General features: G+C 38.2%; 2 protein-coding genes across 3 annotated transcripts in view; both read left to right on the forward strand.

The window, feature by feature from the left end:
* LOC108680616 (AF4/FMR2 family member lilli) overlaps positions 1-5,851 on the forward strand; it is a 53,850-nt gene extending 47,999 nt beyond the window's left edge. Inside the window, exons 4-7 of the mRNA XM_047881767.1 lie at positions 892-1,137; positions 1,886-4,846; positions 5,263-5,406; positions 5,844-5,851. Of these exons, the coding sequence (XP_047737723.1) occupies positions 892-1,137; positions 1,886-4,846; positions 5,263-5,406; positions 5,844-5,851 (3,359 nt within the window). The remainder of the gene's footprint in view (positions 1-891; positions 1,138-1,885; positions 4,847-5,262; positions 5,407-5,843) is intronic.
* Positions 5,852-12,089: 6,238 nt separating this feature from the next.
* LOC108680618 (rab11 family-interacting protein 3) overlaps positions 12,090-19,363 on the forward strand; it is a 61,780-nt gene continuing 54,506 nt past the window's right edge. For both annotated transcript variants that reach the window (XM_047881766.1, XM_018169492.2), the window contains exon 1: positions 12,090-13,188. In XM_047881766.1, the coding sequence (XP_047737722.1) occupies positions 12,181-13,188 (1,008 nt within the window). In that variant the 5' untranslated portion in view covers positions 12,090-12,180. The remainder of the gene's footprint in view (positions 13,189-19,363) is intronic.

The raw sequence follows: 19,363 nt of genomic DNA on the forward strand, positions 1-19,363 counted from the left end.
CCCCTGTCTTCCTTTACTCGTGCGTCCGCGCAGGCGCTCTTTAGTTGTCGTTGGACCGTTATTTGAGAGCTTGTTTAAGTTGTTGCGCTCCTACAGTCGTGCTATACTCTTACTATAGGATATTGCGTGGCTATATTATCACTTACTAAACTCATTGACGTGATAGTTTTCATTCCTAACAATATATTCCAGTGAACGCTTAGGTTGTTTTTGCAATTAAATGACGTGGTGGACAAAATGAATCTGAAGTGTAGAAATGACGTGAGCTTTCTGGAAGAGCGTGCTTATGTGTAACAGTGTATCCTTCTAAGGATGAAGTTGTGCTGTCAATGTTAGCATCATTTATTGAGTGATTTCACTTTGTGGTAATGCATGCAATTGATGCTAAAATTTGAAACTTGATTTTCCACTGATAAATGCTGACTGAACTTGGAATAGAGAATGTTTTAAATTAAATAAGTGGGATTTTCTAGCAAAGAATTTGTGTGATGAGCAACAAAAATGATTTAAAATTATGAACAACATTTTAAATTAAATAAGTGGAATTTTTAAGCAAAAGAATTTGTCTGATGAAAAAAATATTGAATTGGATCAGTAGCTATTGAAGATTTCTATTGTGGCTGTCAAGGATGCGCATGTACCAAGGGCCGCCTCCTGCTCCTGGTCGCTTGTCAATTCGTCCTCGACGTAAAGGAATATCTTACCAAGGAGTAGGCCGAGGATACCACCCTCCACTTGCATGGCTTCCCCCTATCCCCCCAGCTCACCAGTCACCCATTCACTCATACCTACACTCCCATGATACACATGCCATTTCTTCATATGAGAACTTGAATTTTTCAACATCTCAAAAATCTCATCAATATTACCATAGCACAAATCCACCCCAAGACTCCAATGCAATAGCTGAGGTGTCTGCTGACTCGCCTCATATCCATTCTCAACCTCCATGCTCACATAATATTGTTAGTCACTCTGTCTCATCACCAGACCTGAGTTGTGATCATTCTAACAGTCAGCAGTTCCCTGTCAATAACAATGATTCTAGTAAAAACCACAACACTGTAAACTATCACTACAGCTCTCACAATTATGCAAGTCTTCCAGCAGAAGTGCAGCAGCCCACAAGCAACATAGGTAGCTGAAATTATTTCTGTTGCATGTTCATAGATAGCTTACATTTAATATATTCACATTTGTTTCAGTATTTTGAAACCTCAAATCTTAACAAATCATGTTTTGTATTTTATTTTGTAACTGCATTGTTCTCTCCCTCTTTGTAATTGAGTGATCTTTTATGCTTCCTTTCCTGTATCTGGTTTTTGATCTGGTAGAACATTATTATGATATGAATTTGGACCAAATCTCATGTTTTAGAAGTTGAAGATTTAAATATGTCAGTATTTGAGCTATATGTATATATAGGTACCTATAGATAAAGAAGAGAGGGTTGATATGTCAAATGAGGCTTTCAGCACCTCACTTTTAACTGAGTTTCTAATAAGTTACATCTGAGCTTTTGAGTGCAACTACATAAATGAAAGTTCTGCTGCTATAAGGCAAAGCATACTAACTCAATGCCCATATTAAAAAGCATACCATTATTTGACTTAAAAAGCTAAAAATAATTATTTAGGTATATATTATATACTATATGTTTCTATTTGTCAGTGAAATTTTGTTTGCAATCAAACTCAAAAATATAAATCAGATAACATTCTGCTTACTATGGTCTTACTTTAGCTGCATTTTTCTAAGCTATCTGTATTCAGTGCTAAATTTTATGCTTGGGTTTCTAGTATTTAAATAGTCTCAGGCTATATTTTTATGAAATTTATTTTGATTGAATTTTATGAATTTTTGTAACTCTATTGAATTGTTTCAGATGTAGAGACCAGCCCAGTAGGGATCAAACGAAATCACCTGGCGCAGAACGGTCACGCTCCCTGTCAACCTCAACAGCCTCCTATTTCTAGTAACTCTGAGAGACCTGAACACGTCAGCCCGCTGTCTGCTCCTGTAAAAGATCCTGTCATGGAGGATTTGTCCTTCTCAAGCAGCAACACTGATAACTCCATCAATGAATCTAACTCCAACGATGAAGATGATTCATCAGATACTTCAGACTCCTCTTCTACTGATGGCGAGGAAGACAATCATGATAATGAGAATAATGAAGTCAATAAGTATTCAAGTGAGGGTGACTCGGTGGACAAAGTTGAAGTCAAGAAAGAGCTTGCTGAGGATGATGGTCAAGGCAAGGACTCATCCAATTGGAACCTTACATTCTTGTTTAGAAGTGATAAATCTGAAGCCAAAAACTCTGAGGCCCGATCTGCTGCCTCTTCTGGGAAGGCAGGGTCCAATAAGAGTCGAAACTCAGAGCAGAAAAATTTCGAGTCTCGCAAATCTCCCCAATCACAAGGCAAGTTTAATTATGAGAGATCACCTCTGTCAGAGGATTCATCAGACGGTGAACAGATGCCCAAGCCTGCAATCAGACCTACTCCTCAAGTAGCGCCAATACCGAGAGCTTCTGACAGGAATAAATCTCATCTTAGCTCCTCTGATTCCAGTGATGATTGCGCGCCTGTTCCACAAGGGAAGAAATGGAAGAGAGAAGTGCCTTCTAAACCTCCTGTCACTTCACCTTCTAAGATGAAAACTGCCGGTAAACCAAAGACCAATGCTAGAGCGAGAGCAAAAAGAATCAATCCTGGCGACAGCAAGGCAAAATCCAGGGCTTATTTGTCTACTGATGAGAGCAGCTCTGATTCTGATAATGATCATCGAACCCTTAAGCCGCTCCCTAAGACAAATTTGGCACGTAAAACTACTCCTAAAAAGACAGCCAACCCAATCACTCCTGGAAAGGAAAATTCAAATCGTCAGCCTCTGACATTCCCGACTATTAATATTCAATCTAAAAACAAACAAAAGCCAGAAACTGTAAAGTCGCGATCTTTGATTGCCGCCTATCGTGTCAAAGAAATTTCTAAACTGAACAAAAAAGAAATACTTGTTCCATCAATCCCGGACTACAACTTTGTGTTTCCTGAAGATGCCACTGCAAAGAGAAGAAGAGGAGAAGAGTTGGCACGAGTCACTAACTCTAGGACCTCAGACGCCAATAAGAAAGAGGTTTTACTAAATTTGTATGCAAAGAAGGATCATGGTCATCACGATCCTTCAAGCAAGTCAAAAGACCGGAAAAAGCGGAGTCGGGAATCTTCCGTTGCTCCTAAAGATGAGGTTAATGACAACAAAATCCCAAGAATTGATATGAAAGGCGAGTCTGTGGCAACGAGGGCAGAGCATGATCTGAAAGAGAACAAAGTTAAGTCACCAGTTGATTTAGGAAGTGTCAAAAGAAAACTTGAAGTACCTGATTTGGAATCTGTCCAGAACAGTAAAAGAGCAAAAGATGAAACTCAAAAATGGCATAGCGAATGTGTTTCTGATACTGAACATCGTCGCAGCAGCAAGAGCAGTAAACACGCAAAACGGACAAGCCCAAATAACGACCACAAGCCATCAGGAACCAGAAGCAGAAGTAACAGTCGGTGTCCTAGTCGCAACTGTGGTGCAGAGGAAGTTACTGCGTCTTTCATGGGTTCACCATCAGTGTCTCAGGGCCTGAACTCTAGAGTGCCTCTTGAAGGGGAATCAAGTGGTGCCTATCGTAGCAGGCAGTCCAACTGTTTATCTGCGGCCATGCATTTATCGTCAGCCACTCCACTCCCTGCCACTGCAATGACGCCGTCATGCACTCCTGCTGCAACTCCTTCAGTTCCTCCTGCCGCTGTCACGCCTTACGAAGACACGAGTCGGCGGTCTCCTTCAGCCGACATTAGGAACGACTCGTTCAACTCGGACAATTCTCCTAACGCCTTAGAGAGACGGCATGCAAATCGTTACAAACAATCTTTGCCTGCTGGATTCAGAGATGTTCCTTTACCCATACCCATAAGCAGGCTTTACCCAACCATCGGAGCGCTGGAAGGCATGAATCTAGAACAAAAATTTGATTTCCTTTTCGGTGTTTATGAGAAGAAGTACCTGGAAAGAGCAATTGCTTTGAAAAGGATTGGTGACGATAATAGTCTCGATTTTATTTTCCGATGTGCAAAATATTTGGAGTCTTTTATATTTTTTGTATTAGAAGGCCTTGTTTGGGAGCTTGATGCTACCACTCACCACTCAGCTCTGGGCATGTTTGAACAAACCCTTAATATCATCAGGTGGGTGTTTTTACGTAGAAAGAAACAAACTCTTAGTTGTTCTCAAGAATATTATGTATATTACCACCCAAAGCTCGCAGTTCTTGGTCGTTTTGCTCAAAGTTTGCTCTCTCTCAAAGTTTATTCCATAAGACGTTGTGAACTCAAAGAAAACAAAGGCCTCATCAGAAACTACTGTGAAACATTTGGGAAAAAACCCAACACCAGTAGTGCATCTCAAAACGGTCCCAATGGAGGGAGTGGTTCTGGTGGCGGAGCCAACCCTACTTCGGCGTTCCCAGGCGAAGGAACTAACCCTGCTACCGCATCAACTCCTTGCGGTCATCCTGCAGAGCCCCGTAGAACTGCAAACTCACCATCTGGTCTGTCCTCTACTCCATCACCAGCGGAATCACACAACTCCGAGTCATCAACTTCATCAGGTTACAACACAACGCCGGTCGTGGCCACTCCCTCACCTCCGCAGGAGACCACGCCAATGGTTGAAGTTCCTCTTCTTGTACATGAGCAGCTTATGCGCAATCAGTCTATCTATGAGTCCTTAACAAACGCCCATGAAATGTGGGCCGAAGCTCAATCTTTGATCAAAGGAGAAGAATTAGAAAGTGAGTATTGCTAACTGTTAAGTGTGACTATCAGTGCGTTGGCTCTTCTATATATATATTCTCTCTATTCTTCTCTCTATATATTCTTGGCTCTTCTAGCTCCATACTTTCCTTCAAGGCTCCCATCCGTTTTCAGCATAAAACCATTTTATTTGAGATGGATATTCCATTTGCGACAGCGACCAAGATCTTATCGTTTCTTGGTTAATGTTTCATCGAATAAATGTTCACCTATAACTTCTATGTGACAACTGTTGATTGGCACTGATCATCTTCGAAAAAATTATTCCTGAGATTTCAGAAAATGCTTTTAATCTTAATTGTCTATAGTATAATTACGTGCTTCCTGATTTAGCATGGAAAATTGTTATGCCAAATTTCATCATTGTAAAGTAAATTACTCTTGTTTTGTGCAGCATTCTTTGCGTGCCTGTATGAAGTGGTGTGCCCGCTGACGCTGCACTCAAGTCTCTACGAGTTACTGATCTACATCATGGCCGGGCTGCGGGAAATTGAACTGACCTTACCCAGACACTTCATGGCATCAGGGACCTGTAGAAGTGAATTATCAAGCACTTCTGACACCATTATGTACTTCCTTAAAACGCCAAATTTCAAGTTTTGTAACACTCCCAGCTTTCAGTTTCTTTTAATCTTAGCTTTCTTTTTTTCCATGTAAATTATGCAATTTCCTATTAGTAAATGCAAACGTTTAAGTTCATATTGCCATTATTGGTGATATTGGTTTTTCCCTGGTTACGAATTTTTTCATACATGGAAATGATATCTACTAATGATCTACCACGTTAATTTATCTTGGTCTTAGTGACATTTAGATTGGCAAGATTCCAAGACACATAAATGAGCCACTTCTAGAAAGTCTCGTCTTCCATAGTATTAGGTTGAATAAAACATCCCTGTATCTTTTTTCAATCTAACAAAAAACTTTCTAAGGAATTGGTAAGACAATTTTTATTTTTTATTTTTATGCTTCCAGTGTCGTAATTTTAGCTGCAAGCTCCTACAGCTGACGACATATAACGGGAGTGCTAGTATAAATGCTAGTATGATCGTAATTAGTTTGAAAATGGAGTAGCCATCGAATAGAATTTACGAAAAAAAACGATAATTTCATTAAATATTGTCTACGAAGTTGATTCTTTCTTGTACTTTGTCCGTGAAAAGAAAACTCTAACCTATGCTTCAATCTTAGGATGTTAAAACTACAAAACTAGAATACCTGAATTCAGTCTCAATTCTCCAACATGCTTTTTATGTTTTGAAATTGTTTAATCCAGAAATATTCAAACCTAATGATTATGTCTTGATTCGTAAATTAAATGATTATTGCAATTATGCCGATTTTGTATTGCTATATTTGTGACAGTATTTTGCATTGTTCTTAGAGGCGCTACGCTAAGCAAGCTAAATAATTTTTTTTTACAAACATAGCTTTACCCATTTGTTTGTCTCTGACCATAATGTTCATGTTAGTGTCACATCAGACCGATAGTACTATTAAACTTTCTCTTTGAGTATTGCAATTGTAGGTGTTCAAACAGTCACTAAGTCCTTTTCATTATTTTACTATTATATGGCAATTTTGGCTGGCAATCTGAAATACTTCTCCAGATTTAAGTCCTGAATTTCACTCCAACGTTATAACATACATGACTCGTGTTAGGCTGTGCAGCACGAATAATATTACTCTCAATTACCACTATCATCGCGACATTGAAGTGTGAAATAGTAAGAAGGCACGCGGTGTTGTAAGCGACAGTGCAAAGAGTTCTCTCACTATTAGACAATATTGAGAAAATGACCAGGGAGTGCACTGCTTGAGTACCTGTCAATCCTCGCCTTTATTAATTAGTGTTAAAGTATCTCAGTCTACGAAGCTGAGCTTCTTGCTGGTTCCTATGGAGACCTCTTACAAGAGTTGTATATTTTCCGAACACTGTAAATGGGCTATTTTGTAGTTATATTCAGTGCATTTGTTCATGTTGTACAGTCGTTGGATCATTCGCTTTAGTTGTTAAGATTTAGCGACGATAGAGAGACTTTGTATTTCATGCTTAGATAGCGCACACTCGTTTAAGTAAGTGGTTAGTACCCTAGCAGCAATTAATTAAGGGTATTAATTCCTTGTAATGTTATGAGGGTGAGACCTGAGTACAGTTCTAGAAGTGATGAAATGCTTTAGTCTGATAACTTGATAAGAACGTGAACCATGCTTCTTGCCTCGCTCGTATTATGCCTCGTTCTCAGTGTATTAGAGGTATGTTCACACTCTAAGGCCAAATTTAGATTTATTCCAGCCCATGCAGCTTCTACATTCTAAGTTGTCACATTGTTATGTATTCGGTTCGGTAATTTCTGCTCTAACCCAACTGATCTCGAACTCTGAACCCTACCAGCTTGTGGTAGTGCCTTCCTAGCGTGTTCTTAAGTTTTCACGATATTTCGGTTCGTTTTCTTCAACTCCTTTGCTTAGATTTTGTGTATAGCTTAGGAATCATACGCGTTTCTCATACCAGTCATTCATCGTAGCTAACATCTTAAAGGTGCAGTTGATTCACCCGACAAACGTAATCCAAATAGCGCCTGGTGCTTGCAGCACAGGTCTCATTTAGTCTAATTTGCACCTTGAAGAAGATTATCTTAATATATTTTATATGTATGTATATATATCGGTTATATATATATGTATAATATATAGTTGTAGCTGTTATAGTGCGATTTTTCAACATGTGATGTTATTTCTTCGTAATTGTTGTTAATGTTTGGTCGTCCTCAAATTCAGCAACACTTTTGTTCCAATTTCTGGCCTTCAAGGCATTTGAAATTTTTGTTTCTTATCCAACAAGATAGATTTGTAAGCGATTTACGCTCGATGCACTTTCGTTACCATCATCACACATTAGATACGGTATTCTTTGGTAAGGTCATTTTTTTCCAATAATTTTGCGTTGAATTTGATCAATTGTATGTCGACTGTAACGTTCTGTTGGTGCCATCACTCGGTTTCTTGTTTCTCCGATACTCTCCATCCTCAATTTCTGCATGGAGTCTTCTGATTTAATTTCAAATACTTACAATTGTAGCAACTTTACAATGTACGGTATTAATATATTTCTAGTTATACACCTATCAGTTTCCACGAGTTTACTTGGTGTGTTGAATGCTGATAACAGTTTTTGTAACAACCACAGTGTTTTGTCATGTAATATTTATTGCATTGTGTTTAGATTTCATTTAATGTGTTGCACTCGCTGTTCATTAAGAAGTTGCATGTTCCTAGGCTGTGTTCACACCGAGCTCATCATGAGATATTTTCATTCTTGAAAATATTTATTCTAGGCAAAGCTAGATTTCTTTATCAGCTCGTGGCGCACGAAGAGGAAGTATTTTTACGGAAAACCAAGTTCACGTAAAAAAATTTGATTTAGTTATGCAATCTATTTACTGTCTAATTTTATGCGTTGAGGCTCCTTTCATTGGTCTTGCTGTGAGCAACAACGTATTACGGCAGTACAACTCGGTGTTTATGTTGAGCGAAGTCCTATTGTATTGTGTTTTAGATGAGAAAATTGTACATATTTATAGCGTGTAAATGTTTCTAATATATTCCTTGTGCTCGAGTCAGCAGTACGAGTTCCATATCAAATATGGTTTGGTTGTTGTTAGAGACAGTTCTCGCTAGCTAGTATTGTTGTTAAAGCATTTTGTTGTTCACAGCCACTGATGCAAACACACGGGCCTGGCACCTCAAGGGGAGAGTCTAGATTTTCTTGGAAGAGGAATCACGTTCTTTTCCCCTTATGATATGTCTATATGACTGCAGAATTGCTGAATTCAATTTTTCAATTACTTGAAAATTTTCAATTGTTTGTTATGCAATTTTATCAAGTTTTTAACCCTAGTTATGGACATTTGACGAAATTAATTTCGTAAGTCTCGGTTCACATTCAAAATTATTTCCAAGAATTAGCTACCTACTTAGGGGTATAGTATGGATACTTGAATTGATGTGCATAATTCGAAAAAAAAATTTCTTTCTTCTGTCATGCGCTCATGTCTAACCAAGTTCGCGATTGCTTGCTATCTTTCGATGAAAATATGATCACGTAAATTCTGGTTGATTCACGAGTTAGTGTAATCTGGGAGGTTATTGAGTTAAATGCGGGTCATAAAAATATACTTTGTTCCATGCGCTAATGGGTTTACTGAGTACTCGAAATTTTCTGCTGTGGAGACATAATATGTAATCTTCTCGTTGGAATTTTGAATTGTATTCTATTATTCCTCATGTCATCTTATTTTAAATTACAGAAGGTACGATCGATATTGATGTCACACAGAAAACTTATGTCGTAATCCGAATACTACTTCAGTACTTCTTTCCTTCTTTGTGCTCTTATGTTTATGCTGTAAAGTACATGTTACTATGGAAGCAATAATTCATCTTGTTGTATTCGCTACTTTGTCTTTATTTATTGAGTGCAATTCGATTGCTTATTGAGTACAATTGACTGGCAGTAAGGGAGAATGCTCGTAAGCCAAGATATTAATGTTATTACGGGAATTTCGCTTCATTCATCGAAAAGTATTGAGAAAGTAGCACAATCTTGTCTGCTTCTCAACTAATTGGTCGATCACATCGTCTGGGTTTTTCTTTGTTCCGTGTTTTTCTTGGTTTTTATTTTTAAAGCATGTGTTACATCCGTCCTGTTCGTTCTTTTACCTTCGATGCATGCGTTACACTCGTACACAAGTTGACTCAAATATCAGTTTACCGCTAGGAGTGCTTCTATAAATGCTTCAACTTTGACGACCACTGCTTTTCTTTAATATTTCTACACGTGTGCCCCTCAAAATGCTCTGCAAAAGCTCGTCACGATCTCAAATCCGTAGTAGACGAGTCGTAACTAGAAAGAAAGTTGTCGTAAATTCAATCGTCTTATACATTTTTACACATGCATCACAATATACATTTATTACTTTACTCATTCATTGGTTCTAGTTATAGCAAAACATGAATGTAATTTACTTTTTTTTTTTTTGCTTTATGTTGCACAACCATCGACACTTCTTTTGCTCTCCTCCAAAGCTTCCCTGAAACGGTGTTTGAACACGACTAATTTTCTGGCTCGGTCATTCATTATCTAAGAAATACTACCAACAATTGATGCAATCGTCACAAATAATCATATGCTTACTATGATCTTCCGACATCCGAGTCGCAGCGTCACGCACGCATTCGCTTTGAACGTCCTGAACTAAACTCTTCTGAGGGCATCGTAGTTATCCTGAATTTAACTCAATTCCGTTTATTTGTTCTCGACTTCGGTCGTGAGGAGTTTGGTGTGCCGCCAGTTTGCACATCGAAATTAAATTGGAGTTAAATTCTGTGTGCTCAGCTAAGGTCCTTGTTCATGTTGTTGTCATTTTGAAGGAGGAATCGTGAATGCTGAAGTGCGCCTTCTTTGCTGCGTAGAGATTGTAAGTCAGTTTCTGTTGTGAGCGAGAGCAAAGTTCGGTGTTTAATACCTGTGCCTTTGCCGTGACTGTACAAACATGTTAGGGTAAGAATTACCCTCTGGCATAGCACAGTTTTGCTCTTTCGAGACTATATCATGTAAATAAAATAAAGTATTTCTTATGCATATTATTATCTTGTTTCATTCCTGCCTGCGTTAATTTCTAACGATCGTCATACTGCGAAACCTGGAAAACGTCTGCTATCGTCACGATTAGTTCTAGCTTGAAACGTGAAAATTTTAAAAGTGCTCAAGTTGATCAGTTTCAAGTACATGAACGTTTTTTTTCAAATTCATTATTAACCGTTTAGAATCATAGTGCCGCACATAATCAACATCAGAGATGGAAGACATATTTTTTAATAACAGTACATTCCTTTTAAACCCAATAAAATCGTTGTTTAGGACTGTATCAGAGTAAGAGGAATCGCATGGATGGAAAAGAAGTTGCTTTGCTCTCTTTTTACTGTACGAAAAGAAAGTTATTGACCATCACAATTTTTTGTTTTTAAACGCCAAGGTAGTACTAAAGAACACAGATGTCAGTCGATAAAATCTTGAATTATCAACCGATGAACTATTTTGCCATTGGACAGGAAAGAATAATTCATAATACGAGAAGATCGCGATTACGATTTACGAAGAAAGCGCCACTTCGCAGCCGAAGTGCCAGACTGCCAGTCGCTGTTAGACAGCTGTGCGAAGAGGTTGTGAACTCCGCTGTCATCCCCACTCGTCGCAGTGGATAATACCAAGTTAAACGTTGGGGCTAAATTATTTCGTTTGTGTGAAGTCGCGAACAACATTGTCAATTGCTCGTTTATTTCAGTTTCTCGCTGGAAAATCTAATATTTGTGCCAAATAATAATGCTACTAATTAAAATTTTCACGTTTCCATATATGTTTTAAATTAATAAGTTTTTCCCTAATCACAAATCAACTTGCGTATGTATCTTCAGCACCTTGCAATCAAGATGTAGTGCTTAATTTAATTAAATGAGTATTATGCCTAAGCTTGAACTGAACGTAAACTCCACAAATCAGTCTGATACCACAGTTGATATACCTATAACATGTGGATGACGATTTGGCTTAATTTTGCATTCAGTCTTCACCTATAAAGAAAGTAGGATAGTCCAACGTATCTCCAAAATAATGATTAAGTAGAATGGACGATCAAAATAGTTCATGCGGACACTGGTAATAACACGAGTATTACTCGCCGTGTTTGAATGGCAATCGGCACGCTGAACTCGCGTCACTTATTATAACCCGTGAATTAATGAATAAAATTAGGGCTAAAACCTATTAATTTTTTATTGTTGCTCTAAGGTGTCCCGAGCTTTCGTGTGTTAAATTACACGGCGTAAATGCAATGCAGGTTAGGTGCACTGAACAGGGTCTCGGAAGTTCGGAACGTTTACGAACTATCGACGAACTGAATGATGGAATGAATAACTGATATTTGCGGGAAAAATTCCATGAATTGATTGCTTTTTAGATATCGAATTGCTTCGTTTAAATTAGAGTTATTGAAGATAAAATCTATCAACTGTGCGTGTTTCGTATTGGAAAACAACATTTATTAGAAATTTTTGATAGTCTCGACGAAATATCCTCAAGGAAAAGCTTCTTTTCAGAAAAACTTCTGTTTTTTTATTTAGTGAATAAACCTGAAATTAATGTATTATTGTGCATTGTGATTCTATCATTTGATGATTGAATGGTCACAATATACGACCAATTTTATTTGAGTACAATTTACTTCAGATATACGATGAAGATTTTTCGAGTATGGCATCAGCTTCAAGTATTGTAAGTCCTGAGGAGGATAGGAGCGCGGTTGAGAGATTGCAAAATGGAATCGACGGAAAAATTTTGTCAGATTCTGAGTTCGATAACACCCCTATCGAAAATAAGGGCCATTCTTTAAATTTTACTGATTTGCAAAGAACTTTGACGGTGCTTGGTGATAAAGTAGAAAGACAGACGGCAGTTGCGGATGAAATTGATTATGGAATGACAGTTGTGAGTGAGAACGAATCTTCGTCGAATGGTGTAAAAATCGGCGGATTTCCTCCCATGCCAGTTGGAGGAGAGCATCTGTCAAATGAAACCGAGAACGAAAGAAAATTCCCGGAAAAAGACCAAGTTAGAAGCGAGGCGGCGACCATAAAATATGGGGTTGACAATATTTCCAACGCGGCCCAAAATTCTCAAGAAGCTTCAATTACGGAACATGTTTCTAGTTCGCAACCAAGTGCCGCTTCTCTTATAAATTCAAGCAAGTCTGTAGAAAATGAAGGTGAACCGATTAAAGACAGTCATATATTTTCTAGAACTGAACTTCAAAGTGATCGCGAACAAAAGAACACAGAATTAAAAGTCCAAAATGAAGTCGTTGAACAAAACTCCGAGCCACCAGACATGACACTGGCCATCTCGCATACAAAGGTAGAAGATAGTATGAGGGATTATTTCTTACCAAATTTTAAAGATTCCACTACGCGCGATCAAAGTTGCCCTGAAAGTTCAGCTTCGAATAGTTTTGGTTCTCCTAGTAACTCGTCAACTATTTTAATGGCCAAAAGTGAGGACGTATCGCAGTGTTCGGGGCTAAACGCTGTCCTAACCACGGGAGGAACTGAGGAGACGTCCCCTACGCCGGACTTGAAGATCGGTACCCACGACGTGTCTGAGCTTCGTCAGGTTTTCGAAGCCGTTGACGAGGAAGGCACCGGCACTGTCAAGATATCAAGATTCATGCAACTGGCCGGACTTCACCTTGGTCATTCGCAACAGGTGAGTACCTACTATTGTGATTTATTTTACTGGGTAAAGATGCCAAGGAGCAACTTGACCTTCGCAATTATCGTATCACTGTACATACTGCAGAATAAATCAATTATTCAATCCACTATCAAATTGAATGCATCAATAATTGATCTTCCTAATCTTCCAAATTATTTTATTCATTAATTCTTCTAAATTCATTCCTCCACGCTTTGTTTGGTTTTGTCTTCCTTCACCATTCGGAACCATGGGCGTTCGTCAAGGCTGCGCTTGAGCTTCTCAAATTGCCGAGTTGGCCTCACAATTGTTGAGTGTCGTCACTCTGTCGTCTTTGTACGTCAAGACTCTCAGCCGCACGCGTGCTGCCATTGTCGCACAGTAGCAGGACGCTAAGGGGTTCAATTCTCTATATTTTTTATTAAAATTCACCCAAAAAGAATTTTAATGAGCCTCGCTAACGGCCTGTTTGCTCGCTATAAGTTAATGAACGTAATTTTGTATCTCCAAAAGAAACACAACATTTCAAAGTATTTTATACCTTAAAACTCTTATTAAGAACGATCACTTTGTGGAAAATATTTTAGCGATACCCCTACAGTTGGGCCAGCAATTATTTTGGGTCCTCCTCCTGACCATGAAACGTTTTCACGTTATCAGGAGTCTGGATATAAATTTATATTCCCAAGTCTTCATTTCCTTTATTATGGAAAAAAGCTCATTGTAAATTGTAAACTAATGGATTTGTCATCTGGTAGTTGATGCATACGTAGTTACCGCCGGCAGGTAACTGATACTCAACGTTTCTTTCTAGTGACTCGGCTGACATAATTACATCGAGTTAGCACTTGCTCTAGTTAGTATTGTGTAAGTGTAATATAGATAACTTTGCATACGCAAAGTTAATATGCTTCGAATAACTGCAGAAATTATGAATTCATTGCTTTGCCCCCTTGATAAATCATTCCTGCTTTTACCATGCACAATTTTTATGTACCTTTTTTCCTCCTAGGTCCAACGGTACCAAGTTTTGCTTCATCCAGCGCTTGGCTGGTCGCTGTATTTGCTCTGCTTATGGACCGTGAATGCATAAATGACGCTCAGTGCCAGCGATTCGTCTGAAGCAGCCATTCTACGCCTGGCTGAATTTGGGAACACGCTGATCTAAAAAACTTTATATTACTAAAAGGTTTTGGACTCTCAAAAGCAATCGTGCGCAGTTAGTATTTCAGGGTAATATTTTTAGAAAAATAAGTAGCTCTATAGAAACATTAACATATCATTGATATGTGTATAATAATGTTTATAGTATATATTTCATTTTTATTTCTGTCGCTTTTTTGATGTCTGCAGAGGTTGCTCTCAGTTTCGTTTAGTAATAGCAGTTTAGTAGTAGCCCGTTCTCAGTTGGATTTAAGTATGTTTTCTAGAAGAACATCTTAACAGCGTGCCAGAGTTTAGGCGATGCGTACGGTCAAGCCATAACTTTCCCCACGTCGCACGTGGTTGGCCACCTTCGCTCAACTCGAGCCGCGTTCATCTCACATTCTTCCCTTCACGACGCGACGTATTATTATTGATCTTAATGTATGGGAGTCTACGTCTAGGAATAACTGTAGGCTACGTAAATGCGTCTCGCATGGTTGCGGATGCATTCTCTGGAGATGAGTAGAAATAATAAGAATATAGAGTCGTTAGTCATGAAACCCATTACCCCCTACATCGCTGCATTACTAATACATCATTACGCAATTTGTATTCGATATTTCTTTCAAAATGCCCTTCAATGATAATATTCCATCACCTGAAGTTTCTTCTGTGATGGAATTGTGTTTCATTGATGTTCACTAATGGAATTGTGTGTTCGCAATTCCATTGATGGTTTTGTGTACATTGTGTTTCATCACCTTCTTTAAACTAAAAGACGTTGCTTGTCTTTTAGTTTAAAGAAACCGAAGTTATTTTTCTCGAAAAAATCCTTCCCCTCAGCTTGCATCTCTCAAGTGTAGGTGCGTACGTTGGTCGAAATTTTACAATTTTACCGGACGTCAGGAGCGCGCCGGAACATCCGGCCACTTTGTGACGGGTCCAAGGCCTTCAAAGATTCTTGGTATAAGACGGTCTGAAGGTTTTATTATCTGGGGCAAAAAACTAAAGCTCAAACTGCTACCAAAATACATCATTGTTAGAACGACAAATATACGAATTAGAATAAGACTCTTTTTCAACCTAAATCAAAATGGTTGCTTTTTTAGCACCGTGACATTGGCATCGGTTGTTGAAAGGGCTGACAAATGTTTATTTTTTGCCCTGTTGTGTCGAACTGTATCGAAGAGACCTACTGCACTATATATGCACAAATCGTACACTTTTGAAAATTGAAGAACTTGCATTCATCGATTTACAAGGTAAATCAACGTACAAAGCAAAAACCAAGGTCATGCTAATGTCAGTCAAGGTCAACATGCGTAAAAATGATAGATAGCCTTGAAACTGTAGTACTCTGACCTCGAGAAAAAGAATATAGTTGCTGAAATTGACAAATTATAAGAAATAGACTACACTTTAATTACAAGTTCATCGCCCACTGTATCCATACCACCCTGTTAACTCTGACTTGACTATTAAAATGGTGAATATTTTTATTAATATTCTAACCTTATTTAATCATTACATGTTGATATGATTGCTGTGTCAGCCTTCTCAGGGTACGTGCATATTAGTGCGCTTGTTGGGGCAACGTTGCCATGACGACGTGACGTCTCTCCCACGTCAGTAACGACGTTCACGAGACGCATGCACGTTATATGCAACTCATGCTGGAAGCATGCTAATGAGATTGTGCTCATGCTAGGAGCATACTAATGAGATTGTGCTCATGCTGGAGGCATACTAATGAGATTGTGCTCATGCTGGAGGAATGCGAATGAGATTGTGCTCATGCTGGAGGCATGCGAATGAAATTGTGCTCATGCTGGAGGCATGCGAATGAGATGATGCTCATGCTTTAGGCACGCTCATGAAATTATATTCATTCTGGGCGAACTTCGTTTTCATTTATAGTAATGTTCACTCTGTATGGCATCGAATCTGAAAAAATTATAAAATAATATCACATATTTAGAGGACAAATCGATAAAAATAAATCGTAGTTGCCTGCGTATATATGAACAATAATAAACTGCTCGGTTGCATGTCATTTTTTATTTTAAATCAAACACAATACATGCTTTCAAAAAAACAATATGGTGGTTTTGACTAATTTTTGGACGCGCGAAAGTAAGTTTCGAGACAAGTTCCCTATTTTTCGCCCCCGCAGTATAGAAATCTGTCCATAACTATAGTCATGAAATAACTCCTGACAGCCAGTGCTTCCGCTGCTCAAGGCCAAACTCCTGCAGAACAATGCCATGGAGAAGATGGTGCGTCTTCTATACATGCATTAAATTGACTGAGCTGCAACACGCATTACATATCATCTTTTGAGGAGTTTTTGGCACAATTTTTTGTGCAGTATATATGTTGTGCCAAATATATATGAACAACACTATATATGTATAGTGTTGTTCGGAATATTAAAGTTTGAATTTCAGTTCTGGTTCTATATACATTATACGTACTTGCACAATTAAATATGTTTCTCTTAAATTCATATAGTTCAATGTTCTTTTCCATGCGAGGGTTATCGATGATACATTTTCTATATTTTCGAAAGAATTTTTACCCAATTTAATTTTGATGTTAATCTAATTACCTTCATACTGGATAAGCAATTTCAAATGCTGCCTATACTTATTGCCTATAGTATTGCTGCCAGCAATAGTAGCAATTGCTGTATAGGCAGCAATAGTAGTATTGCTGCCTATACTGCTTATACTTACTATAAATTATTGAAATTGTTGGCAGTTGTATCTTGCTTTGTTTCAATTTTATCTATATTTCAAGAATGGACGCATAGAAAAGACGTTTTATGTCTGTTTTAAATGCTGTTTTTGTATCGATCGGTCATGTAATCAAATCTTGCCTCACTAAAAATAATTTTCACTTCTGCACCAAGAAACTAAGTAGCATTATTTCGAAAAAATATAACTCAGTACTCACTGCAGTGAGTGACAGAGAGCGCATTCTCGTCGACGAAAATTTGAGGTCACGGACAGACGGACGGACAGACAGACAGACGGACGGACGGACATGGCGAGCCCAATAGTGCATTTTTTCCATAAATGAGAAAATGCGCTAAAAATATAACTCAGTACTCACTGCAGTGAGTGACAGAGAGCGCATTTTCTCGTCGACGAAAACGTGGAGTCACGGACGGACAGACGGACGGACATGACGAGCACAATTGCGCCTTTTTTTCATAAATGAGAAAATGCGCTAAAAATATCATTTAACTCCTGTCAGATAACAGATTGCATAGGTCCAATTGTACCTTAACTCGTTACAATTAAAACATTGTAAATTTTTACAGTCTGACAAGAGTTAAAATAACGCTAGCGTATCGGCGCCGTTATATGCATAGCTAATTGTTAGATAATTGTCTCGTTAGATAATTGTCTCTTTCGCGTGCATCTGTAATCTCGATCCTCGCCATAATCGTAATTACCGTTGGAAACATAATGGCTTGACAAGGAATTTGTCACGCACAACTTTCCACATCTGGAGACCTTCACGGTTACTGAGGAAGAAAGCTTGAAAGTTTCTTTCTCTTTTTTGTCGTTACGATTTTGCCGCATCTTCATCTTCAAGTTTAATCTCATCTGTTACATGCCGTGTTTTAGATGCTTAGTCTTGGTCGTTCAAATTTAGTTGTCAAAGGAATGGTCGTTTCAGCAATACGTTGTCTTTTCTCTCTGTTAAAATATTGCTAACTTAATAATATCAAACTGTTTTTTCCATGTGAATAGAAGACAATGAATTAATCGTCATTATTTTATAATGATGAATGTATGGGAACGAGTTTAATCCAAGAATATGCGATCTTTATTTTTACGATGAACTCTCATTCAAATTATGTATGATTGATGCACGATGAAATGGCGTATTTTTCTACTTATTGTCTGAATGAAAATTTTATTTTTTCCTTCACTCCTATTAGCGTATTATATTTACTTATTTTCATATTTATCATGAGCGAAGGAACATCAACTGATTTTTTTTACAAATGAGAAACTTTGCGCTGGCGTCTAGATTCGGCGAAGCATGGATGCAAAAATGGCCACTTTCACTCGCCTATTCTAATTGTGAACTATTTTAAAAGATTGCTTCAATTTTTCTCCCTATTCATTATTTTATATCGATTTATCCATACTTATCGCGAGATTTTCAGGCAAGCCAGAGTATTAATTTTTATTCAAGATGTTTCTAGGCTAATTTAAAATGGAGACATAGCGTATAATTTTTTCGTGCTATTTTTGATTAGCTTTCATCGTACGACGATGTTTGGGTAATTTCGACTTTTTTTACCACCTCTTCTCTTAGCTCCAGATGACTCGTTCACTCTGCTGTTAACAACTTTATTCGAGCATTTTAGATCATCCATTTTCTTCGATTCCTGTGCTGGGCGGCTTTCTACTATATTTCTCTCTTCTTGTTGCTGTTTGTGAACACTTTTCTCTTCTTACTCTGCATCCCTAGCTGTTGTTAGCTTTAGTTTCGATCGAAAACTGTTTCCATGCATTCAAGGCCATGTTTATCCGTGTTTTTACATTTTTGCTACGTTTCATTCGTTTAGGTAATTAATAAAAATGTATAGATCTAGAAGAAATGTTTCGTTTTTTCTTACATCAGCATCACAGCTTCCTTCTTCATTTATAAAATGATATTAAATCATCGTTTTTTACTTTGATTAATTTTTTACTACAGTTTCATCACGTCTTTCTTAGTTATATAAAATACTCCTCCACTCTCTGATACACAGTCGAACCCACGCGCACGCAGATTCTAACGGTGCAGGCTGCAACTTCTCTGTTACACTAACTGATGAGCGAGTATTTTTGTGCTCGTCTGCCTGACCCAATGAGATGTTTGCCACCGCTCGTGGATATATTAGTTCCCCCTCCGTCATCTGCCATGAGCATAATTGAGCCCCAGATGGGTGGCGGCTTCCTGCGCGCCCTGTAACGGTATCAGTGTAAACTGTGCCCTCAAAGTTCCGGCAGCCGGAATCTTACATCAATTTACTGCG

Source organism: Hyalella azteca, unplaced genomic scaffold (genome assembly GCF_000764305.2).
Source record: "Hyalella azteca isolate HAZT.00-mixed unplaced genomic scaffold, Hazt_2.0.2 contig8814, whole genome shotgun sequence".
Taxonomy (NCBI): Eukaryota; Metazoa; Arthropoda; class Malacostraca; order Amphipoda; family Hyalellidae; genus Hyalella; species Hyalella azteca.